This window comes from Elaeis guineensis, chromosome 7 (assembly GCF_000442705.2).
Source record: "Elaeis guineensis isolate ETL-2024a chromosome 7, EG11, whole genome shotgun sequence".
Taxonomy (NCBI): Eukaryota; Viridiplantae; Streptophyta; class Magnoliopsida; order Arecales; family Arecaceae; genus Elaeis; species Elaeis guineensis.
Genome location: NC_025999.2, coordinates 94904670 through 94929575, shown reverse-complemented (window position 1 = coordinate 94929575; position 24906 = coordinate 94904670). Strand labels below are relative to the sequence as shown.

Below are 24906 nucleotides of genomic sequence, written 5' to 3'. Positions count from 1 at the left end.
GGGTTTTGGTTTTCAAACCAGTTAAAGAAAGGAATCTGTGCTTGGGTAGTTTTTAAATAGGCATAATACTGATCTTGTATGCTATCCCTTTGTATTTTATTATATTTTTGAAAAATTATCTTCTTGTTTCTTTATTTTTTCTGAATAAAATTCTTCCTTTAATGTTTTCTTATTTATTTCAAATTCAGATGTGATAGTATAAATTTAAGGGTCTTTTGAATCTGTAATTTATGAGTCTGTTGGAGAGATTGGAGGAGATGACTGACTTTCTTCATACCTTGTTTGGGATATTTTTGGTTCAAAATCAATTTGGCTAAGTTTTGTTTTAGGTATTGAATAGCTAGATCTATGAGGGTTTAAAGGGGTGCTTGAATGGATTGAAGAAGGCTCCATTCTTCTACTATGGCTTTTGATCAATCTATTCCTATGGAACCTTATGGAAACATCCCCTTCACGATAAGTGGTAATATTTTCCAAGTGACTCTGTTCTTGATGAACAACAGAAACAGATCTTTTTAGAAGCCAATCTTCTGGCAAATTATTTGATCCCAAATTAAAATTTTAGGGACATAGACATTCTCTTTGCTTAGGTCCGTCTGAAAGTATTCAGTTTGTCCCAGAGTTCTTCTATTAATGGCTCCTATATGGTCAAGAGTATTAAGTGTTTTATAATAGATCCTTAAGAAGATTGTTGTAGGATATGATCCCGAGAGCATCTTTAAATCGTATAATTTGACTTCAAGTTCAAAGGCTTTTAATATTTTTATCTTTGATTTTTATTTTGACATCAGTGTTTCAATTAAAATATATTGATCCTTCAAACAGGCTAGATTCGACTATTCCTAATAAAAAGTCATGAACCTACTATCTTTTGACACAAAAGTATAGTAGAATTTGCCCCTCTTCTTATTAAAGTTTTTACTACAATTTGAATCAATCCTATGCGTAAAAATTCATATTTTGAACTATGGCTTCTTATTATTTCAGGTGTTATTATAGAAATTAATTCATGATCATTGGAGATCGAAACTGTTTTTTCTATAACTTTTATTCTTGTATCTAGAAGAATTCAGCTTATCCTATAGACCGAGCTCTTGGGACCACCGATTTCTCAATTTGTTTTCTAGACAGCTCAATCAAAGTCTTCTCCAAGTTAGTACCTTCATCTCTAGGAGAAGAACGAGGAGAATTCCTAGATAAGAAATTCATTGTTACTACCGTTCCTAGCAGCTTTGGACTGCCAATGACTTATGTCCGTGCCAAACACAGCCTAACACGGCTAAAAAACGGCAAGCTACGCGACTTTGGGTCCTGCAAAAGATACTTGGAACAGAAGTTTGAGCAAAAATCTTATCTATTTCTTTTATATATATATATATATATATATATATATGGGGGATTGTTATTATTGTCATTTTTAATTGTCGTTGTTGAAACAGTAGGGATCTAAAAGATAAAGTTGTCATCTGGCGATTGATGATAGAATGAGATAAAATTTTCTGATTATTTATGAAGATAATACATCTGTTTATCTGATATAAATATTTTAGATTATTTTCTAAAAAATATTATTATAGTTTCATAGGTTATTGTGACCATTTATAATAGAATAACAGTTTTCTTAAAAAACCAAGATTGCAGAATAACTGCTAAATGTCCCGAAACAAAATTACAATAATAAAATCGCGCTCGCCGATATCATGGGAAATCGTCCAAATCATCCGTGCTCTGCGCTTCCGGTACAGCCTCCAACGCCAACCGGCGAGAACACCCGACTTCCTCCCTTGCTCTCAAACCGCGACTCCATGGAAGCGGCTGGCGCCATCGGCATCCCTCAAAGGGTACAGGCCCTCGCGGAGGTAGGCCTCTCCCACCTCCCGCCCCAATACATCCAGCCCCCCGACCTCCGGCCGGATCCCCACCGCCGGGAGGCGGCGGACCAGGGCGGCGTCCCCGTCCCCGTCGTCGACCTCGACCCCTCCGTGGACCCCCTCCCGCGGCTCCATCGCGCGTGCGCGAAGTGGGGCGCATTTCAGGTGGTGAACCACGGCATCCCCGCGCGGTTGCTGGAGGAGATGAAGGCCGCTGGTCTCGGCTTCTTCCGCTCCCCCATGGAGACGAAGCTCCAGTACGCGTGCGACCCCGGGGCGGCTGCGTCCGAGGGATACGGTAGCCGGATGCTCGCCAAGGATGACGGGGTGCTCGATTGGAGGGATTATTTCGACCACCACACGCTCCCGGAGTCCCGCCGCAACCCTAGCCGGTGGCCAGACTTTCCTCATAATTACAGGTGATAAAAAGTTTCCAATATTTTTGTTTTATTTGCTGGTCGATTGGTGTAGATCTAATGGCAGATTGGAATAGCCAAGTTCGTATCTTTCTGCGTAGGAAGACCATGGAATTGCGATCATAATTATGTTATGTAGTACTCAATTTTGTTGGGTCTTATTGATCCTAATAAGAGATGAAAGATAGTCACTATTTCAAATCTTTAGTTTGCCTACATACGTTATGGTTCTAGTTAGGTTACAAATTAATCTAGGCCAGATTGCACTTGGTTATGCTTATTGGTTTTCCAATCTATGTGTTGATCTTTTCCAATCTAGAAGGAAAAGCTACTTTATGGGGGGGAAAAAATCAGAGGGATGGCGCTTCTAACATGAATTTTCTATGTATAACCTGAGTTTCATCAAAAATGACTTTCATCAAATTGTGGTTTGTACACTTTCTGCACTTTTGCCCAGCTGAAGACACCCTGAGCTTATTACTAATATTTAGGAAGATGTACTATGACATATGCTATTTGTAGATAATATGACAAGAGAAGAGGTTAAATTCTGAATTGGAATTATGAAGAAAAGATGACAAGAGGCTGGCATATTAGTAGAAAAAAAATGAAATGAAGTATATGCTATATGATTTCAGGAGGAAACAGAGATGATCATGAAACTGGTGTTATTGATTCCATTTTCCTCAACCTATTATACCATAAAAATGGTCAATTAATGAAGATATTCTTAATAGAATTGGATCTGAGTGGATGAAGTGGATAAGCACTTCTGAGGTGCTGCGTGATGCATGCATGCTCTAGCAACTTGAGAGGAACTAATAAGAGAGCAATACATTTTGTAATATCACAACATATAGAAGTAGACAATAAAGAGGATCTGATCAAACAAGAAAAATGGCACAGAAATAAGAATGCTATACTGCTACAGAGGATGTAGGCAGGAAGAGAATAATAGAGTATGCATAACAGTCAAGTATAGAACCAACATATGATTTATACATATAAATGGAGATGCTTTGAATTGAAAATCAATCCTCTGGATCAAGAAACGGGCTTCATATATATTAATTTTTAGCTCTTATAACCTATCACCTGAACTATGTTTAATCTCCCATTGTACTACCTAACAATGCTCTAGTGATGGCAAATAGAAACTCGAATTTGGACCATGGATGCCCCATGATACTTCCTTCTGATCAAATAATCAATTGTTAAGTTGGGTTGCATTGAACAATGATTCAAGGAGGCCAATTCAGGACACATGCTCCAATATATGTTCAAGGGGAAGATCTAAGCTAACATGGATAAACTTGGTGAAGAAGCATTTGGAAAAAGCTGGTGGCACTAGTGGAGGTAGCCATTTATAGAAATGATTCCTGAATGATGAGTTATGAGCCAGCTCAAATTAGTTTGGAGAACACATATCTTTGGCTATCAATCACACAGCTTTAGCTATAGTACAAGTTGATGTATAGACAAGAAATCCATAAAATCTTTGATTTTTTGTTTTAGGCATTTTAGACATTATAATCACACCTAACGGAATATATTTTCATTTTGCAACTTCAATTGTTGAATTTTACAGTGGGTGTAAAGCCTTTTCTTTCACCCTGCAACTACTCTAACTGCACACACACCCCGCCCCCCGTCCACACATCTGCACACCCAACCACCCACTTACTTTTCCAGATGCATAGTGCCATCTCTCCTTACATCATTAAAACTTTGATCCGTCTATGTGGATTCTCCATCACAAACTTTGGAATATGTTGGCTTTTTACCCTTGATATGTACTCTTTTATGTGAAATCATGTGTCTGATAATCATGGTCCCACATGCCACAAGTGATACGCATCTATATCTTATAATTCTTCTGCCACTTCAGTTTTCATGACGTGAAACTCAGCATGTGGCATCCTTGCAATGGGCACAGAAGATGTTAATCATGTCTTGCCATCTTAAGGTGTCTGCTAGTTCCTTACAAGGTTTATGAAGTTTGTCTGTTCGATGTCCACAGGGATGTTGTGGTGGAGTATAGCAACAATATGAAAGAGCTTGCTCAAAAGTTGTTACGTATGATCTCTGAAAGTCTTGGCTTACCACCTTCATATGTTGAAGAGACGGTTGGAGAAGATTACCAGAACATTACCATCAGCTATTACTCCCCTTGCCCGCAACCAGATCTTGCTCTTGGTTTGCAAGCCCATTCTGATATGGGTGCCATAACTCTCTTAATACAAGATGATGTGGGGGGTCTAGAAGTTCTGCAAGACGGGGAATGGATACCTGTACAACCATTACCTGGTGCCATCATTGTCATCTTAGCAGACCAAACAGAGGTATCAATTCTCATATATTTAATTAGTTTTGATTGGATGTCATTCTCTAGTAATTGACTAGAAAAATTGGCTTTAAGATCCACCACAGCTGTGTTTAACTGCTGGATTAGGATTCTTAGACTACTATGTTACTGGTGTGCTTACGAGCATTAGATGCAGCTTAACCAACTGTACTTGGCTCATTACTTAATATGCAAGCTAGCTTCTTTCAAATAAATTTATGCCTGATTACTACTTCTTAGGATGATTTAATAGAGTAACACAAGAAAATTGTTTTGAAAAACTGATCAACTAAATTGCAAGTGTTTTATGGTCATTTCTTGTGACTATATTGCAATACTGTAGCTGCTGCAAGATTTGTATATTGTTAAACATATAACCAGCTGGAGCTACATGAACCATGGAATGTTGGAAATTAATTAACTTCAGTAGGAGTTGTCAAACACTCGAGCAGAGATAAATAAGTGGTATGTTATAAGTTACTGTGTTATAGTAGGGGAGTGTTGGATGTTGGTGTAACGTGATTTCAAATTATTAGTATGTGTAACCAAACTTCCGTTTCAGAATATGTGGCTTTTGCTATAAAGGGCGAATTGCCTCATGATGATGGTGTATATGTTAAAACAAGAGTATGAACTGGTGTTTCCTTAATGCCAGTGGTAATGGATTGCTGTTACTGCTGCTGCTCCCATATTCCATGTATTATGTGTGCTGAATTTTCAGCTCATTGCTTATTTGTGAGTCTATTCATTAACTAAAACTTTATCGCTGCTGCAAAGGCACTCTGCATTTCTTGGCTAAGTAATGAATGGTCATTAGTGCTCCTTAGAATTCTAATTTGGTGGCTATTGCCTGGGAATATTTGAACTTTCGAGGTTAATTCTAGAAGCCATTATTTAATTTAGCACAAATATTTTCTTCAATCTGACAAGCATCTCTTGGTGTAGATTATATCCTTCATGATCACCTTCCCATACAGAGGAATTAATCTGATCAAGACCCTCTAGAATTGTTTGAAAAATGCATCTACAATGACAGCTGTGCTGCAATTTTTGCCATATGAGGTGTTGGGTATAAAATACCCGCGGCCGAAATTTCCATCAGAAAGGCTCCGCCCGGACTCCTACGGGAGCCGGGCTCCACCGCCATCAGCAAGTGCGGCTCCGCCCGGACTCCTACGGGAGCCGGGCTCCACCGCCATCGGCAAGTGCAGCTCCGCTCGGACTCCTACGGGAGCCGGGCTCCACCGCCATCGGCAAGTGCAACTCCGCCCGGACTCCTACGGGAGCCGGGCTCCACCGCCATCAGCAAGTGCAGCTCCGCCCGGACTCCTACGGGAGCCGGGCTCCGCTCTCGATATCAATCGTTGGTAAGCTCAATCCGGACTCCTATCAGAGCCGGACTTCACCCTTGACTTTATTTGCAGCGCGGCTCCGCCCGGACTCCTACGGGAGCCGGGCTCCACCTCCGACACCAGAACGGCTCCGCCCGGACTCCTACGGGAGCTGGGCTCCACCTCCGACATCAGAACGGCTCCGCCTGGACTCCTACGGGAGCCGGGCTCCACCTTCGACATCGGAGCGGCTCCGCCCGGACTCCTACGGGAGCCGGGCTCCACCTTCGACATCGGAGCGGTTCCGCCCGGGCTCCTACGGAGGCCGGACTCCAACCGCGGCCGAACCTCAATCGACAGATCCGCACCCCCTCGGCAGGTCGCGACAACAATCATGATCCTGTTCCAGGTCCTACAACGGATTCTACGCGGCTCCAGCAGCGGACCCATTACTCCCTGACAGGCTGTAGCAAACGGCCACGATTCTGTCCCGCTCCCTGCGGCAGGTGCTGCACGATCCCACTACTCACTGACAGCTAGCGGCAACGGACGCCGCCCCACTATCCGCAACAGGCCATACGTGGCGGACTATGACAACAGCCACGAGTCTACCCCACCATTCTCCGCAATTAATTTTCCTGACCGTGGGCGGCCCACTACCAGACGGTTGCAGGTGTCACCATCAATCCGTTGCCCCCTCTGCCTATAAAAGGGGATCCAGATACGTTATTCTCTAAGCTCTCTTTTGCCTTATCTCAAAACTCTGCTAAATTCTCCGTTCGAGCACTCCATTCTTGTTGAGGCAGAGAACTGACTTGAGCGTCGGAGGGTCTTGCCGGAGCAACCCCACCTCCGGTTTAGACTTCCCTTGCAGGTCCCGGCGGCGACCGCGGCTTCCTCAACTCCAGCTTCTGCGGCGTAGGCGGATTTCTGCACCAACAGGATTGGCGCTAGAAGGAGGGCGTGTGTCTTCGCAGCACCCTTGTTCTTGAAGGAGCGCTCAACGGAGCCACCTCCGGCCATCTCTCCGTCATCTACCCCTAATCCTCCCCCGCGAGATCGACACCCGATGCCTCCGCGCAGGGCATCCACCCGGCGGTCCACGGCCTCCGCGGCCAGATCTCAGGCTCCGGCCTCCCCTCCCGTTTCTCAGCCAGCTCCTCCTCCCCCTCCGGCGACGGCGGTCGGCGCGGAGCAGTTTGACTTGCTGGCGCAGTAGGTCAAGGGCCTCGTCGAGGCCGTGCAAGCGATGCAGCAGCAGCCGCCGCAGGCGTCAGCGCATCCGGGAGGGGCATCTCCGGAATGCCAGAACCCGGCGGTGGGGTGGGCCACCTGGGCTAGCCGCCCCGTCCTTCCCGAGAAGGCGAATCCAAGGGTGGAGAGCCCTCAATCGGACCACGACTCCACCCCTGGGAGATCCCTGCCCCCGTTCTGCCAAAAGACCCTCGAGACTCGAAGTCGAGAGGATTTCCTGGACCGGAGGCTCCAGGAGATGAACCGGCGAATCGAAGAACTCCGCCATGCGCCTCCCACTTACGGTGAGGATATCTGCACTGACCCTCCCTTCTCCCAAATGATTATGCAGGAACCGATCCCGCCGAATTTCAAGCTCCCCCAGTTCGAAAGCTACGACGGGACGTCGGACCCGGTGGACCACCTGGAGGCCTTCCGAACGATGATGCTGCTTCATGGTGCCCCCGACGCCATCTTGTGCCGGGCTTTCCCGTCTACTTTGAAGGGAGCAGCAAGAAACTGGTACTCGGCACTGAAGTCGGGTACCATCTTCTCCTTCGACCAAATGAGCCACCAATTCGTGGCCCATTTTGTCAGCAGCCGACGTCCCCGGAAAGGTTCGGAGTTCCTCATCAACATCAAGCAGAGGGAAGGGGAGTCCATACGGGCCTACATCAACCGCTTCAACATCGCGGCGCTAGAGGTCCGGAACTTGGACCAGTCAGTGGCCATGGCCGCCCTGAAAGGTGGCCTCCAGAAGAATGATCTCTTGTACTCCCTGGAGAAGAAGTACCCCAGGGATTTCGCTGATCTGCTGGCTCGGGCTGAAGGATACGCCCGAGCGGAAGAGGCCTTCAAAATGAAGGATGAAGAGACTGCAAGGGAGCGCCAGGTGGGAGATTCTGGCAGGCCCGCAGTTGAGAAGAGGCCAAGGGAAGCCCGGCCTCGCTCCCGATCCCCTCCTGGGCACAAGCGCGCCCATACTCCACCCCGGGCACGCAGGCAGAGAAGCCCGGACAACAGGTTTCGGCGGGGTTCCCCGCCAGGGAAGTTCCGCAGCTACGCCCCCCTCAACGCCTCGAAGGCCCAGGTACTGATGGAGGTCAGGGAGCTGATCCCTAGGCCGGAGAGGATGCGCACGCACCTCGGGAAGCGCAACCCCAACAAGTTCTGCCTCTACCACCGCGACCACGGCCACGACACCGAAGAGTGCATCCAGCTTCAGGACGAGATCGAGGAGCTCATCCGGCGAGGTCGGCTCGACAGATTCATCCGCCGCAAGCCTGAGGGTAGAGGAGACCGGCCAAGAGCCCTCCCACCGCCCGAACCGCAGAAGAGGGAGGAGCAGCCCGGGGACCGGCCTCCTATCGGGACCATCGACTCCATCGCCGGAGGGCCTCAAGGAGGAGCGGGAGAACTGTAAATGTATTGCCTACTGTTTTGTTTTGAATTTACTTTTCTTTCTAGCTAACGCACTCCTCCTGCTTAACGCGGATGTATTATGACTGGATATGACCTCTCCAAAAAACAACGGCCGTGTCAGGAACAGGAGGAGAACCTCGTCCTGACATGAGCAAAGTCAAAGGCCCGGTTCTTTTAGACCGGATGGGGGGAGAGGCCTTACAACGCCCTAATGTGCCCCCACAGCCCTGTTAGGGACAGGAGGAAAACCTCGCCCTAACTTGAGCAAAGTCAAAAGCCCGGTTCTTTTAGACCGGATGGGGGGAGAGGCCTTACAACGTCCTAATGTGCCCCCACAGCCCTGTTAGGGACAGGAGGAAAACCTCGCCCTAACTTGAGCAAAGTCGAAGGCCCGGTTCTTTTAGACCGGATGGGGGGAGAGGCCTTGCAACGCCCTAACGTGCCCCCATAGCCATGTCAGGAACAGGAGGAGAACCTCGTCCTGACATGAGCAAAGTTGAAGGCCCGGTTCTTTTAGACCGGAGGGGGGAGAGGCCTTACAGCGCCCTAACGCGCCCCCACAAGCCAGGCTGATGACGAGAACCTCGCCACCGGCTCAAGCAAAATGGAAGATCCGGACTCCTACGGGAGCCGGGTTCCGCCGCCAAGGTAAAGCTTCACCCGGACTCCTACGGGAGCCGGGTTCCGCCGCCAAGGTAAAGCTTCACCCGGACTCCTACGGGAGCCGGATTCCGCCGCCAAGGTAAAGCTCCGCCCGGACTCCTGCGGGAGCCGGGCTCCACCGCCGTCAGCAAGCGCTGCTCCGCCCGGACTCCTACGGGAGCCGGGCTCCGCTCTCAATATCAATCGCTGGAGCTTCTTCGAACCTAGCCCCAACTCCAGCGAAGAAAGATCCCAGCAAACCTAACAAGTGGATATCTCCTAACGGCAGGAAAAATCGAAAAGAAGCCTGGCGAAGGACGACCCCACATGAACTGAAAAGGTCGCCGACGGTCTTGGAACGGCATGACACAGGCAAAGAGAAGGAAAGAAGGTCGGCAGACAATTATTTGACACGAGAGGTAAACAAAGTACTGAAATCACTATTTTATTTGATAAAAGCACACGTTACAGGACCCGGCGGGTCAGAAAAAAGAGAAAAAGAAAAAAAAAATACATGTCTCGCAAAGCACGGTTCGGGCAGGATGAACCGGAGGCCGATCCAAGCTGCAAATTCCTCTTCCCGTCTCTATTCTTCTCAGTCGCATTCTCCAGTGCGTGTAACATCTCTCGCCCCATCTCTCTTCATTCTGTCCCCAAAGTTCCGACCTTAGCGAGAAAGGGGTGGGATTGATCTCCGAAGGCGGCGGGGGTAACAACGGCAGTAACGAAGACCTGTTTCAAGAAGAGCCGTAGTCATGACGGCCGCCACCTGAGACGCTCCGGCAAGGTCGGCATGCGCTACTTCCACCGTCTCCGCAACAAGTTCTACCGCCCCGCCGTCGACCGTCTCTGGTCCCTTGGCCCCGACGGCGTCAAGGATCCCGTCATGACTTGTGACGTCTATTCTGCCCTCTTGACCGGTATTGCCCCGCCTTACTGCTCCGAAATTCACGGGCAGAATAGCTTCTACAACAACCCCCGATATTAAACCCCTGTTGTTAAAGGAATTCTTCCTTGGGCCCCCTCTGAGATGACAAAGATTCTCACCGACCGTCGTCCTCCTCCTCACCTTCCTCCGAGCCCTAACAATCCCCTCAAGAACAGCCTCCAGAGTTGAGGACATGGTGTGGAGACCCTCAGAGAAGGATTGATGGGCAAAAGGCGGCGAGAATTGGCACGAGGGGAGCAAAACTCTCAGGGAAAAGAAGAACGCCAGGATGAGACCGTGAATGGATCGAAGGGTTTAAATAGCCGGCGGATCCTGGCGCAGTTATGACGGCAAGAATTCCTGGGCCAGATGGTGTGTGCCGCGTGTCGCGCTTATCCGCTTCGTTGCTATCGAGGGTTGACCGCTCACAGATTCCCACAGAGCGACACCTGGGATCGCGTTTCAACGAGGGTTTCGAAAAGACTTTTCAAGTCGCCTTTGCCAAAAAAAAAAAAAAAAAAAAAAAAAAAAAAAAAAACGGATTCTGACACGCGCACATTAAGTGGGGGCAGCTGCGCACAGGGATCGAGGGGGCAATTTCGGCTGCGCATCTCTCTCTCTGTGTACTTCCTTCGCTTGAAATTCAAACTTGGAAGTAGGGGGACTGGTGTTGGGTATAAAATACCCGCGGCCGAAATTCCCATCAGAAAGGCTCCGCCCGGACTCCTACGGGAGCCGGGCTCCACCGCCATCGGCAAGTGCGGCTCCGCCCGGACTCCTACGGGAGCCGGGCTCCACCGCCATCGGCAAGTGCGGCTCCGCCCGGACTCCTACGGGAGCCGGGCTCCACCGCCATCGGCAAGTGCGGCTCCGCCCGGACTCCTACGGGAGCCGGGCTCCGCTCTCGATATCAATCGCTGGTAAGCTCAATCCGGACTCCTATCAGAGCCGAACTTCACCCTTGACTTTATTTGCAGCGCGGCTCCGCCCGGACTCCTACGGGAGCCGGGCTCCACCTCCGACATCAGAACGGCTCCGCCTGGACTCCTACGGGAGCCGGGCTCCACCTTCGACATCAGAGCGGCTCCGCCCGGACTCCTACGGGAGCCGGGCTCCACCTTCTACATCGGAGCGGTTCCGCCCGGGCTCCTACGGAGGCCGGACTCCAACCGCGGCCGAACCTCAATCGATAGATCCGCACCCCCTCGGCAGGTCGCGACAACAATCATGATCCTGTTCCAGGTCCTACAGCGGATTCTACGCGGCTCCAGCAGCGGACCCATTACTCCCTGACAGGCTGTAGCAAACGGCCACGATTCTGTCCCGCTCCCTGCGGCAGGTGCTGCACGATCCCACTACTCACTGACAGCTAGCGGCAACGGACGCCGCCCCACTATCCGCAACAGGCCATACGTGGCGGACTATGACAACAGCCACGAGTCTACCCCACCACTCTCCGCAATTAATTTCCCTGACCGTGGGCGGCCCACTACCAGACGGTTGCAGGTGTCACCATCAATCCGTTGCCCCCTCTGCCTATAAAAGGGGATCCAGATACGTTATTCTCTAAGCTCTCTTTTGCCTTATCTCAAAACTCTGCTAAATTCTCCGTTCGAGCACTCCATTCTTGTTGAGGCAGAGAACTGACTTGAGCGTCGGAGGGTCTTGCCGGAGCAACCCCACCTCCGGTTTAGACTTCCCTTGCAGGTCCCGGCGGCGACCGCGGCTTCCTCAACTCCAGCTTCTCCGGCGCAGGCGGATTTCTGCACCAACATGAGGTATTTTACATGATATGTGAAAATATAATTGAATGTTTGCATTATTCTGTTGATGCAGTAATAAACCTGTCAGTAATTTCTATATTCACAAATCATTATGTGATAATTAGAATGACTAGACTATGTTATTAATTTTCAAAATATCTTAAGAAACTCTACTAATTTTATTTGGTGGGCATGGAAATTAAGGTTCCTTTGAAATCGATGGTCTTCTTTATTCTTTCATATGATTTATAAGGATCATACTGAATTATACTTTCTTCTACATGAATCCTTATTTCTTTGAACCTTCTGCAGATCATAAGCAATGGGCTATTTAAGAGTGCCATACATCGTGCTGTTGTCAATGCCCATCGTGCCCGGTTATCTGTTGCCACATTTTATGACCCATCGAAAACCAGGAGAATATCTCCCGCTCCTCAACTTGTCACCAAGAGCTGCCCACTCAAGTATCAGGAGGTTCTTTATGGTGATTATGTGTCATCGTGGTATAGCAAAGGTCCTGAAGGCAAGCGCAACATTGATGGCCTTCTGATTCACCACTAGAAGGTACCTGCATTGTCCTTGATTCATGAATTCCTTAGTTGATCAGCTTCCCTTACATTGTCAGTTTTAATAGGAATGGAATGTTTATTCTAGGGAACCTACCCTACAGGTTGTCAGTTTAGTGTGAAACCTCTTTGAATTCTGGATTTCATGTAATCCAACTTAGGCCTTTAATTTATATGAGGGCTTTTGGTGGATTTGATATTTGGTTCCAAATTTTCCCAGACTTTTGGCTTGAAGGCCAAATGATCTGCAAGAGTACGGGTTAGGCTGGAGACAAAATACTGGATGTGAATCACTAATAACCCGGTTCAAGCAACCTCTTTTGAGCAATATGAACTCGTTGTGATACCCTACCAGTTTGTGTACATAGATTTGTCATGGATTTTTTTTCACTCCAGTTATTTACTTTAACCCATAAAATAGTAGTTTACTTTAAAGAATTATGATATTTTCCAAAAAAAAAAGTAAAGCTATATTTCATTCAATTCAAATAATTATATCATCTTGCATGATGGAGAGTTAAAGAGTAAGTTGATCCAATTATTTCATGTTAATTAGTTTTTGCAAACGGATGTGATCTTATAACTAACCTTCCCCTGAGTCTAAAATGAGCTCATGCTCGGTATCCCATAGATGGTTTTTATTCTTTGCTACATCTATTGATGGATATCCTCCATCTGCCTGCATCCACTATAAAATTTCCATTGAATTAGTGTACACGACAGCTCAGCCTGATGCCTCCCCCTATGGCTTGCAAGTGGTGTAGGTGAGCATCCGCATATTTCTACTTAATCCGCAAGTTATGCCAACCATGCCAATTAAGTTACGCTTTATTGCACTTTCAAATCATGCGATTAAACTATTTATGAAACTTTTGAACCATAAGAAGGCATCCTGACGGCAGCACTTCCATCATCGGGGTGTTCAAAGCTTCTTTTAACTGATTTCACAAGGAATCAATCAAAGCATTCCCACCAGCAGAGTCATTATCTACGTTGTCAGTGTCATCATTAAATTTGTTTTTGAAGAATTCATCCTCGTGTCATCGGGTCTCTCATTCTATTTAATTTTTTTTGAATGAATGAGATCTTAAAATCTTATAAATAATATCATAGCAAATGTGGTCCATATGGACTTCGGAATATTACAACATGAATCTGGTTAGATGATATATGAGTTGGTTGTAATATTTGTGGTTTCATTTATGATATTTATAATTGGATTGGATGGATTGAGATTTTTAGTCCAATAATTTAAAAATGAAAATATGCAAGGATTCGTGTGAGATGGTGCGAAATTAATCATTTGTTAGAAAAGTTTTTAATATTTATATAAAATAAAAAAATAAATAATTTTTTTTTTTTTTGGGTTAGCTTTTTGGGATGCAGCCTATGAAGGTGCGTGTCTCATCAAACGTGTAGGCTGCTGCATCAACAAGAAAGGACGCAGAAAGTATGGTTGTGCCTCGTGGCATTTTTTTTTCATAATTTATGCGATTTCCTTGGTTGCTTCTCCTAGGCCCTGGCCAACCAATATGCCTAGTGGGCCCATGCCCATTCTCCAATCATAGACCCCTCACGTCACTGGAGGGAGGGCCCCAGCTTCAGCCACTCCCAATCGTCATATGTTCCATAGGCAGCACATCTCTGCTGCAGTTATTTTGAGTAATTGAGTGCGATAGAACTCAAATGGTACGGAGATATTTAAAAGAAGTGAACCCAAATCCATTCTGAGCAGTGAAACAGAAATATATATATATATAAATTTTTTTTAAAAAAAATTAAATAAAAAATTTATAAATTTTTTTTTTTATGATAACCACGTTGAGATATTTTAATATCATATTGAAAAAAAAAATCTTTAAAGCTATATATATATATATATATATATATATATATATATATGAAAGATTTATCTATACATATATAATTTTTTTAGAAAAAAATTTAAATAAAAAATTTATAAAAATATTTTTATGATAATCATGTTGAGATTTTTTAATCTCATATTGAGAAAAGAAGAACCTTTAAAACTATATATATATATATATATATATATATATATATATATATATATATATATATATATATATATATATATATATATATATATATATATATTTATTTATTTATAAAAATATTTTTATGATAATCATGTTGAGATTTTTTAATCTCATATTGAGAAAAGAAGAACCTTTAAAACTATATATATATATATATATATGTGTGTGTGTGTGTGTGTGAAGAATTTATCTAAAATTATGGTTAAAAAAAAATTATTTAATACGCATCCGAAATTCAAACCAGAGAAGAACCTCAGCGTAGTCAGCAAGATCAGAAAATAGTATAAGGACACGAGAAAACAAGCTCATCGAGAAGACTGCCACTGTTCATGATGAGGAAAGGTGGAATAGCAAATGTCAGTTCTCTGACTAAAAAACTACAAATTTAGTACTGCTACTGTTCATGACTAAAAAACTACAAATTTAGTAAGTAGTACAAGAAATGCAATAATCTGTTCATGATGAGGGACGGTGGAATAGCAAATGTCAGTTCTCTGACTAGAAAACTACAAATTTAGCAAGTAGTACAAGAAATGCAATAATCTGTTCATGACGAGGGAAGGTGGAATAGCAAATATCAGTTCTCTTGTATCAAGCTTTCAATCTTAATAATCAATAGACAAAATTCTTGAAGATGAGTCTTTTTCATTTACAAGACATTTGCAGTTTCTTTTTTAGAGAATTTTTGTTGCAGAAATCCATTGCGTAATAACACATGCAGTATAAACTTATTTGCTGCTTATTTGAAAAACAATTCAAAATTAAGTAGCAACCGGATGACAAAGGATCGTCCTATAAAAGAACTAAATGCACTACTATCCGGCGCACATATAGAAATTTAAAAAAAATTATTTTATTTGGACTAATTTTATTATATTTAAAAATTAAAGAATTTTATTTTTATAAAAAATTCTATTTTGTATGGACTTCAGTACTTGATTACTATAAAGACTCTTATTACAATTTAGGATCTATAAATACCCATTGATATGTAGTTAAGGATGCAAATCCTAAATTATTGAGATTTGAAAATATTGAATTTCCTCTTCCTCTAATTCTTCTCCTCCTCCTTCCTCTCTGTTCTTCCCTCTTCTTCCCTCTCCTCCTTCCATCATGCATCACTGAAATATATCAAATTGCACCGTTCTTAAGCAGCCTCTTTGCTTTCATTAGATCATTAAAAAAAGAAAAAAAGCTTCTTCATTCATTCAATAACACGGCCTTATTGGAACTCCATCATAGAAGCTATGGTATATCAAAGGTAAAACCGAAACCAACTTGGTCAATCCATCGGCAACAAAGGCAAGTTCCCTAAACGAGATAGCCCCTAACAGGCTGACTTACTCCCCAAACCACCTACCACACCGCGTCCACGCAAACCACGGTCAAACACGTGACTTACTCCCCAAACCATTAGCTGCCCTTGGGAGCCAAAACATGAATACCCCCCAAGCCGGTGTGGTAGGTGGCCAGTGGACAGCGAACCTACCTTCAGCGACAGCGTGCACATTAGCCAATAAATCAAAGTTGGCGCAAAATTCCAACATTCAGAGGAAAGAAATCAAAGGATGCCAAAGATGTTTGACCTCTAATAAGCCACCGGATTTTGAAAACTTTTGACAAGTTACTACTGTTAATATCACAAGGCAGCGAGGTTGTATTAGTCAAGTTATGCAGACAGAGTTCAGATTGGATCCGATATCAAGTCCTGCAGTATGTCAACTCCACTCATCCATATACACATCAAAACATGCAACCAGGAATATACAAAGCATGGTAGCATTTTCTACTCTTGATAAAGGCTTGGAAGTTCTATTTCCATGCGGAAGCCACGACTAGTGTTTTGTCCTCCCAGCCGAAGTAGAGTGCCCCGTTTTCCACCTTAAGCATGTACCTGTCACAGTACGCCGACTTCAACAGTGTTCTGATTGTTTCGTTCACATGAGCGCTGAACGGGGACGAAAGAAACCCAGCCATGGTCATCCTTGCCCTCCACTTCCCAGCAGCTTCATACCTTTGTCTCAGAACAAGTAATTACTTTAAACAAGGTGGTTCAAGTGTACTGTTTGATGTTCAGCAGAATGCTAAATATACTGCCAGAAATTACCTCTCAATGCGTTCTGTGCCTTCGCAGGCCACAATGTTGACGATGTCACGCGCGAGGCACTGCCTCTCCACGTTCATCCTGTCCGCACTCTCCCTTGGCAAGGTTGCATCAAGTGACTCAAAGACTGCTGAGTAGTAATTATACACCTCTACGAATCTATCATTTCGAGCAAGATGAAGTGAGGAACGAGTATGTTATATAATTAACAGAATAAGTTGCAACTGGTAAATAAAATACTTCAAGTATATGTAAAAGTCGACAAAATATACATAGATTGTTTGCGGAAATATGACCTTAACTTCAACAAAAGATATCAAGGAGGACAGAGTCTGGAATGTCAGTCGAAGCCTCAAGAGTTGCACCATCAGATATAAAGTGATGAAGAATCAATTGAAACAGAATGGAAATGTGAAAAAACAATCAGAGGAGGCCCCAAGGGTTTGAATCATGTTCCAAGGATTTAAAAAGAGAGAGATGATAGGAGGCAACACATATGAAGATTATAAGAAAGGTCTTGAAGAAGCTCACAATAAAATCAAAGGCAGACCTTGATACGGCTGATTTGCAAAGGACTCACAAAGACAACCTAAAATAGTAGGGACAAGGTTCTATGGTTGTGATTTCCACCATTTTTCTCAGAAAGAGGGAGGAAGGCCCACCACCACCATGATTAACCATATTCCAGTACTTGGGGATGCACCACCAAGATAGAAACCCAAAACCTCCAGTTGGTAGACACAGGGAATGACCGCCAGGGCAAGCCCTGGTTCATTCCCTTTTGATGTACCGAAGTGAAAATTTCGCAATAACTCCAGGATAAAATACAAAAGCAGCATTTTTAAATGTAAAATAGATGAGCAGCTCAAGGAAAATATCAGGGTTTAGTCATATTTTTCGCGATAAAAGACTATACTTTGTAAATATATTCTGAACGGATACTGAATTCTTCATGTTAAAAAAAAAACTAAAGACTTTTGAGGAGAAGTAACCTTGGGAAGAATGGAGCTGTGTTAGCATTCACATCTTGCTCAACAACTGTCACCAATTTTGGTCCCAGACCCTTCACCATGCGAAGAAGCTGGTCCCTTTGGTTCACTGTTGATACACTCTCATCTGGCATATGATGAAGCTGGAAGGCAAAATTGACAATGATCGCCTCACCAGGCTGACAGTCCAGCATTGAAGGTGTTACATCTGCTGTCTTAGCAGCTATTGCTCGGAACTCAAATGGAACCTCAAGTTCCTCAGCCAGCTTCTCAAGGCGCATCCCAATAATTCTCAACCCTCCAACTGATCGTTGCACTGACTCAGGATCATCCACACCAGTTATCCTCAATCGGGGTGGTTTACTCGGACGGCTTGCAAGGGTTTGTATCAGCGTTATATACTGGCTTCCTTGGTTTATGTCAAAGTCTATGATGTGGACTCTCTCTTCATCTTTAAATGCTTCAGCAATTGCATAATTGGCTGCCATGAAACCAAATTTAAAGCATGGACAGACCTCGAATAGAATCTGCATTGCTGACAGCCGATCAGAAGTTGGGGGCTCCTTACACTTCAAAGCCTTGTAAAGACCTCGTCCTGAAGAGGCAATTCTAGCTGCAAGGCCTTCCACCAGGTAGGCTGCAAGCCTTTGAGGAGGGTCCCCTTGGATTGAGACGATTTGCCGGAGCTCCGATATAATGGTTTTTGCTTCTTCCATGCTACCTTCAGAAATTGCAGATGCACAGTCAAAAAGTAGCTGCTTTGGAGTTCGTGTTTCTCTGTTGCTGACAATACAGCTGACACTTGAGTCTGATGAGGATTCTTTTGGGGAATTTGGAAGCAAGAGGTCCTTAATAGGCTCAACCCACTCATCTTCGACGCCCATCTCATCGTCTACAAATTCATCATTATCATTCAGTAATGCCTGCTCAAGTTCTTGCAACTTCAATCTGACTTCATCTTCATCATAGTCCATTTTATGCTCTGGACTTTGATTATCTGATAAAGATAGGGATGTCTGATTAGAGATATTGGAACTCAGTGATGACTCAGGATGCCGGATTGCAGCAAAGCAAGCATTGTATGGATTTTCTGTGATGATAGAAGACCGGGTATCAGCCATCAGGTGATATGAAGCTGAAGAAACTTGAGGACGAAATACAGATCCCGGGATGGCAGAATTTGATACATGGAGTGGATTACCATGTGCTAGGCCTGGCGAAGATCTGAAGTATTGCTGATCATAAATCTCTGAGCGGTAAGAATCAGGGCCATAATGGTACATTCGGCTATCTGATGCAAATGTTTGCATGGATAAATCTGCCCTATCACCACTGCGTTTACGTGCGTAAAGGTTGGATTCACCATATGATGAAGCAGATGAATCAGCAGACCTTATTAAAGACATGATATGCTTTTCAAATTATCTGAGAACAGTCAAAAGATTGTCGCACTGTTACCAAGCTGAAGTGCTTCTGATATTATGCTGATCTGTTGATTGAGACCAACTTGCAACAGAAAACATGATGTCGTGATCAAAAAAACAATGCTAGCATGGACTCAAATGACAAATCCAAAAACAATAATAATTCCTCTATTCATATTGGAAAACCTGTTGCATGCAAGAGCATCAGCCATGGAGAATAAATTTTAATATCTTTTAAGTCAATAATTCAAATGAATTGCTACATGACTACAAATATCACCAGAGCATGTAGAATCTTTGCAAGATCATATAACTGAGGCATCCATTGCATTGTTTTGCATGCCGGCATAAGCATGGCACAAAAAAATTTCATACTCATATACCATGTCAAATGATGGGTTGCCAACTAAAAGAATGTTTCCTCTCTCTCAAAAAAAAAAAAAGAAGAAGGTGAATTAAAGAATGATGCTCCATAGCACTGTTAACATGTGCTGAGTTCTTAAACTTAAAGAATTACATCCTACATAATTTAATTAAATTGCTAAAATTTATGAAAGAGAATCACAAAAGAAAAATGAAATTACCATAATTAGTGGTCCTCAAATCAAGAACTGGAGGTTGTTAAAGTCATATAACTGTGTTGAGCTAATGAACTCAAGCAGTCATGATGATTTCAACCACTAGAGCATGACACAAACATGAACAGTACTAATCCTCCACACATGTAAGTTAAAAATCATCCACATCTGCTCTTGACCACACATTCCCCCTCTTAGTGTACGATGCACCTCCATCTGATGTGAGGTCCACTCCATAAAAGGGAGACTTGTGGTTGATGGTGCAAATAAGCCACACAACCAATTCCAATGTGAAAGGGCAAAACTCAATATATCAAGTATTATCCAAATGACATGTCTCAACAAAATAACTATCTCATTCTACAATAATGATAAGGCAAATGACTGCATTTATATGCATCATACCATGTTTTAGTTGTTCTCTTGGTTATGCAGAAGGCATATGAGATTTAATGAATCAAGAAATGCAACCTTAACTATTAAAAAAGTTAAAGTAAACATAAAGAAATTTTTGAAGCAAATTAAAGAAGGAACACGCCATTAAGGACAGCCCCCTATTTTCATGTATCAGAGGAGGGTGGGAGAAGGCAACCTTGATGCCTAAGCGAGGTACTCACTGCTTTAGTGGTCATTGGTCTAAAGAATCCCGTGTATTGACAAAGTCATATTTTCATAAGGGAGACCAATGGGTTGAGCTAGAGGATAGGCTTTTGAGACATGGAGGAGACACAGGGACCAGCATAGAGCATGTAAGGAAGGGCATGATTGCATGCAGAACAACTTGGAGAAGGTGAAACAAGATTTTGGATCATAAGTCTTAAGCCCTACATAGGCTTTACTGTGATTTCAAAGAAAATACCAACACTGTGTTGGAGGGTGATTTGGCCAACTTTGCTATTAGAAAATGAGTCTTTAGAAGCCTTAATGGGTATTGCCGCAACTATTCAGGCCGCAACTTCTTGGGGAATAATCACCCATGCATATCTTTCTATCGTCCCTTACTTCCTTTATTCTTTTTGACTGAAAAAGACAGAACTCAGGTTTAGTATTCTTTTATTTCCTTTGTTTATGTGTAGTCATAAGTGGCTCAACTTGGAATTGTGAGGTTTAACATATCTCAATGAAGAGTCAATCTTGACAATCGAATCCTCAAGAGGGTCAAATGTATTACAATTTAGATCTAAATAGTAGAGACATTACAAAAAAATCTACCTAGGGAACTCTTTAAAATTATTCCAGAAAAGACAAGATTACATCCTCGATGTAAATCTGCAAGCCATTCCTAAAAGAATAAAGAAAGGAAGAAGAAGATAAAGAAGCAGAAAAACACCAGAATTCTCATTAATCCATGATTAATCAGAACTTCATACCGATTGCTCAGTTCTCACCTCCTAGCATAACTAAAGCACAAAAATCAAGCCTTGTTCGAAGTACTCGTGGTTGCCAGATCCTTAACTATGCACTCAAAAATTTTAGGGACCATACCAGGATGATTTTAAGCTTTCATCAACTTCATTAATAAAAAATAACTCAAAACATTAAAAATTTAAGGAAAAGAGATTTTTTGAAAATCTGGTTAAAGTACCTCCATAGAGAATCATCAAAATCTCTTTAAGGTATAGTTCTAATGCCTTCCTATCCAATCTATACCTAAAGTGGAAATATAAAGACTAATCCTACTTAAATAGGATTCAGAAATCTACCCAAAAGAAAGACCAGTTCAAAAATCTTTTAGAAAGACAAAATAGCTAACATAGTACCTAATAGTACTCCCCCAGAAAAGCTCTTGAAAATGAAATGACATTAATCCAACCCCTGTATTGATCTAACATCTGTAAATCTTAGATAATGAGCAATAAAAACTAAGATAAAATCCTAAAAATTAAGTGACCAAAAGCTAAAGGTAATCTGATTATGAGCTAAATCATATCTACATAAAGGCTCCAAGCCAGTTATAAGCAGTTTTTCTTTTTCTTTTCTTTTCTTTTTTGAAGAAATAAAGACAGGTTTAAGAGACCATGTTTAGCTGTCCTTTCTTATGTCTCTCTTACCTTCTTTTTCATTCCCTCCTTTTTTCTTTGTCCTCCTTATTACCTAGTTGTTTGTCTATTTCCTTCCTACAGTGTCTTTTGGTCATCTTTCAGATATTATCATCATACAGTCAAGCTTTAAACCCTTTGGCAAGTGATAGTTGATAGTTCCATTCTATGGCAACATAGATTCAAAGACTCCATCTTTTCAATCTCTTAAGAATTTACCTAAAAATCGATACACAATTCACTCACACCTATTCAAAATACAAGATAAATCCATAGCCTATGTATCCTCCTAGAACCTTAATCCAACTAATTTTATAGGCCCTCTAATACCCGCCTTTACCCCTTAAAAATCTGCTTAATCCATCAAGTTACAGATACCAATGACAACAAAGACAAAAACCATATAAAACTCAAGCCCTTAAGAATAGGGTTGTAAAAAGCAAAAGGCACGCTTAAGACGATAAACCCCATATCACCTAAGGCATTAGGAGCCAAAAGGTGCTAACCTGAAAGTAAAGTGTTGATTCATGAAAAGTTAAATAAATAAATCAGAAGCAAGAGCTATTTGTATCTAAAACAAAGCAAACATCATAAAATTAATAAATCAAGTTTCGGCATCCTAAATCATAGTCATCTTAACATTGGATAATGAAGCTCCACATCTTTCAAAAGATCAAATCAAAATATCACTCTACATAACGTGCTTTTGAACAAAAGGTAGCAAGAATAAAATACTAAACATCCTAAAATGGCTTCAAATTCAAATATGACAACAAAATACCACTTCATACCTCATATTTTGATATTTTTAAACAAAAAATGTAAATCATAAAACCTCTTAGAGTAACCTTCTACATACAACGGCTCCAATACACCATGATGCCCCTCAAAACAAAGCTAACTTAGACTAAAAGAACAGGAAAAAAAAGGAAAAGAAAATAATGCTGGACATCAAAGAGGTGCTTCCCCAAACGCCTCTTCTTTTCTCCCAGGTGCTCACCTAGGTGTCGCCTCAGTAAAGTCACCATGCCTCAGGACGATTAAAGCACTCACGGGTCTCCTCACCTTGCCAAATACCTAGATGAGCATCTGGAGCACCTTTGACAATTTAACAATAGTGCCTAAGAAGACCCATTGCCATTTTATGTGAGGTCAACAACGTACAGGTTATATTGTAATATCAATTCCATTTAGGAGTTTTAGTAAAACACTTGTTCACGATAGAATGATTTGACATTGCATAAAACAAACTCCTCTTTAACTTCTCTTTAACTTATCCATTCAACTCTAGCTCATCTATCCTAATAAATAAGAGGCTAGATTTCATTGTTGAAGCATTAAGTTCATATGGCATCTAGTCTATTTGAGTACAAATACCATATTAGACTTCATTATATCTTCTTTTTTTGAAAAGAATTAAATGGAAGAATATGTTAGGGTTGCATAAGATTGTGGTTCATTTATCCCTTTGGCTTATTCATGCATTAGAGATCAAAAAGGCTCCATATACCAAAGGTTATTATCTTCTCCATTTATCTAAACTCTTTCCAAGTTTAGCAGAGTTTTGCAGCATTGCTCCTTGACTACATGAGCTTAAAAGTGTGACCAATAAGATAGAGTCTATACCCACCAACTGGCCTTAAAGGTTTCATGGGAAACTCTTTTCTTGCCTGGATCTGCCTTAGTCTCACCATCAAGTTTCAAAGTTTGCTTAATCCTTTAACAAGGAAGAGTTCGCTACATACCCAAAACAAAGTTGATGGCAAAAGGCGTATGATGGCGGTAAAATCACTATAGTAAAAGAGTCAGGATAGGGACCAGCAGCGGAGTGTAAGAAGATAATATGAATGTTAAAATTTTACTAATTATTCGTTCATAATGGTTACACTTGTACAGAGTGAGAGTGAATTAATTTTCGAGAACAGGCTGAGGATGAAAAGTTTTTGTGGCACCAAAGTGCCCCCGTCACTTAAATAATAAAAGCCAAAAGGTGAAGGTTATCACCATAAATCTCATTAATCATGTAAAGCACAGCTACAATTAGGGAATGGCAGAGGCAAAAAAAGGGCTTACCTTTTATCTCTCGTACAAAGAACTCAAAGAACAAGCCAAGCCAGTAACTGATTTCCCACAGCCAAAAGCAAAGGTAAAAAAGAAAGAAGCAATTCACCTAGCAATAGAAATAAGGAAAAAAAACAAAGAAAACAGGAAATATTCAATACCACTCCAAAGGCAGCGATCAATCCATGATAAAGAATTTCACTTCCTATACACTCACATATCTCATCAAACATACTATTCAAAAGCTGTTTCTTTGCCAATTCAACGAATTCCTAATATCACCGATCAAATCATAGGCAAACTGGGTTTCATCTAAAATTTCTACAACAATTATAAAAAAAATAATTATAAATAGGGGGGAACAACCAAATCAATCCAGACCGAGCATCCTCAGTTTCAAGATCACGATTTCTTGATGATTTAGTTGATCGCTCCAGAAGTTCAAAGAATCAAGGTAGTCGAAGCAAATTCCACAACAACAATTGCTTGATCTCATTGCAAGATCAGAACTAGATCATGCGAAATCTTACACAACTGTTCGTTTTACAAAAAGAGATAGATCATGCGAAATCTTACACAACTGTTCGTTTTACAAAAAGAGAGGAAACTGAAAGCATTCATATTAGAATCAAGAAAGCAATCAAACTCAAAGGCGATGGTAATCAAAGAAGAAAAGGTGGCGTACTAAGAGAGGGAGGCTTACCAGATCTGAGGACGCGAGAGACGGAGGGGCGGAGATGGGCGCGGAAGGAGAACAAAGAAGGAGATAGGGAGAGGGTTGGTAAGTTTCAACGGGGTGGGGAGAAGGGAAAATGAGAAATTCCAGAAAACTGCAGCTTAAAAAATTTGGTCTCGGTGTACAATTGTCAACGGGCCGTGTCGGTACCGATGGCAAACTCAGCGATCTTGGACCGGGCTTCGCCGCTAATGGGTCGGCTAGGTCGGGTTGGGTCCCACCACCTTATCCTGATGGGACAGGGGTTGCATCTTTCGCACGAAAGAAGGATTCAAGTTCCTTCGCGCGAATCCACCATCAGATCGTGCAACGGTCGCTTTGGATACATGCAGACGGATGAATGAATGGTTTTTGTATGCTTTGAGAGCTGTGTATGAAGTGATCCAACAATAGATATCG

The 24906-nt window shown here is 42.8% G+C and overlaps 2 protein-coding genes across 11 annotated transcripts; one reads left to right on the top strand and one right to left on the bottom strand.

The window, feature by feature from the left end:
* Positions 1-1638: 1638 nt before the first annotated feature.
* LOC105048337 (jasmonate-induced oxygenase 4) lies at positions 1639-12867 on the top strand. Of its 3 annotated transcripts, XR_832616.4 has the most exons (4): positions 1639-2290; positions 4308-4629; positions 5577-5693; positions 12263-12419. XR_832616.4 is itself a non-coding variant. In XM_010927627.4 (3 exons), exons 1-3 carry the CDS (start codon positions 1701-1703, stop codon positions 12509-12511), a joined length of 1161 nt encoding a protein of 386 aa, XP_010925929.1. In that variant the 5' UTR covers positions 1643-1700; the 3' UTR covers positions 12512-12867. The 3 variants fall into 3 exon arrangements, 1 of the variants encoding a protein (XP_010925929.1); XM_010927627.4 differs by lacking the exon at positions 5577-5693 and having other exon boundaries at positions 1643-2290; positions 12263-12867; XR_012142476.1 differs by lacking the exons at positions 1639-2290; positions 4308-4629; positions 5577-5693 and adding an exon at positions 5702-11965 and having other exon boundaries at positions 12263-12400.
* A 3342-nt stretch (positions 12868-16209) lies between these two features.
* On the bottom strand, positions 16210-24628 carry LOC105048338 (scarecrow-like protein 1). Of its 8 annotated transcripts, none has more exons than XM_019851833.3 (5): positions 24475-24628; positions 23784-23880; positions 17673-19279; positions 16684-16839; positions 16210-16590 (listed from the first exon to the last, which is right to left on the bottom strand). In XM_019851833.3, the coding sequence occupies exons 3-5, from the start codon at positions 19073-19075 to the stop codon at positions 16389-16391; spliced, it is 1761 nt and encodes a 586-aa protein (XP_019707392.1). In that variant the 5' UTR covers positions 19076-19279; positions 23784-23880; positions 24475-24628; the 3' UTR covers positions 16210-16388. The 8 variants fall into 8 exon arrangements, with proteins under 8 accessions (XP_019707392.1, XP_010925930.1, XP_019707393.1 ...); XM_010927628.4 differs by having other exon boundaries at positions 17673-19175; XM_019851834.3 differs by having other exon boundaries at positions 17673-19158.
* Between the last annotated feature and the right edge of the window lie 278 nt (positions 24629-24906).

Excerpts from the sequence above, each read along its gene's own strand:
- LOC105048337 (XM_010927627.4), top strand. The coding sequence starts at position 1,701 with ATGGGAAATCGTCCAAATCATCCGTGCTCTGCGCTTCCGGTACAGCCT. Across the intron at positions 2,291-4,307 it reads GACTTTCCTCATAATTACAG|GGATGTTGTGGTGGAGTATA; the intron begins GTGATAAAAAGT and ends CGATGTCCACAG. Across the intron at positions 4,630-12,262 it reads TCTTAGCAGACCAAACAGAG|ATCATAAGCAATGGGCTATT; the intron begins GTATCAATTCTC and ends AACCTTCTGCAG.
- LOC105048338 (XM_019851833.3), bottom strand. The coding sequence starts at position 19,075 with ATGTCTTTAATAAGGTCTGCTGATTCATCTGCTTCATCATATGGTGAA. Across the intron at positions 16,840-17,672 it reads ACAGCTCCATTCTTCCCAAG|ATTCGTAGAGGTGTATAATT; the intron begins GTTACTTCTCCT and ends TCGAAATGATAG. Across the intron at positions 16,591-16,683 it reads GGCACAGAACGCATTGAGAG|GTATGAAGCTGCTGGGAAGT; the intron begins GTAATTTCTGGC and ends TCTGAGACAAAG.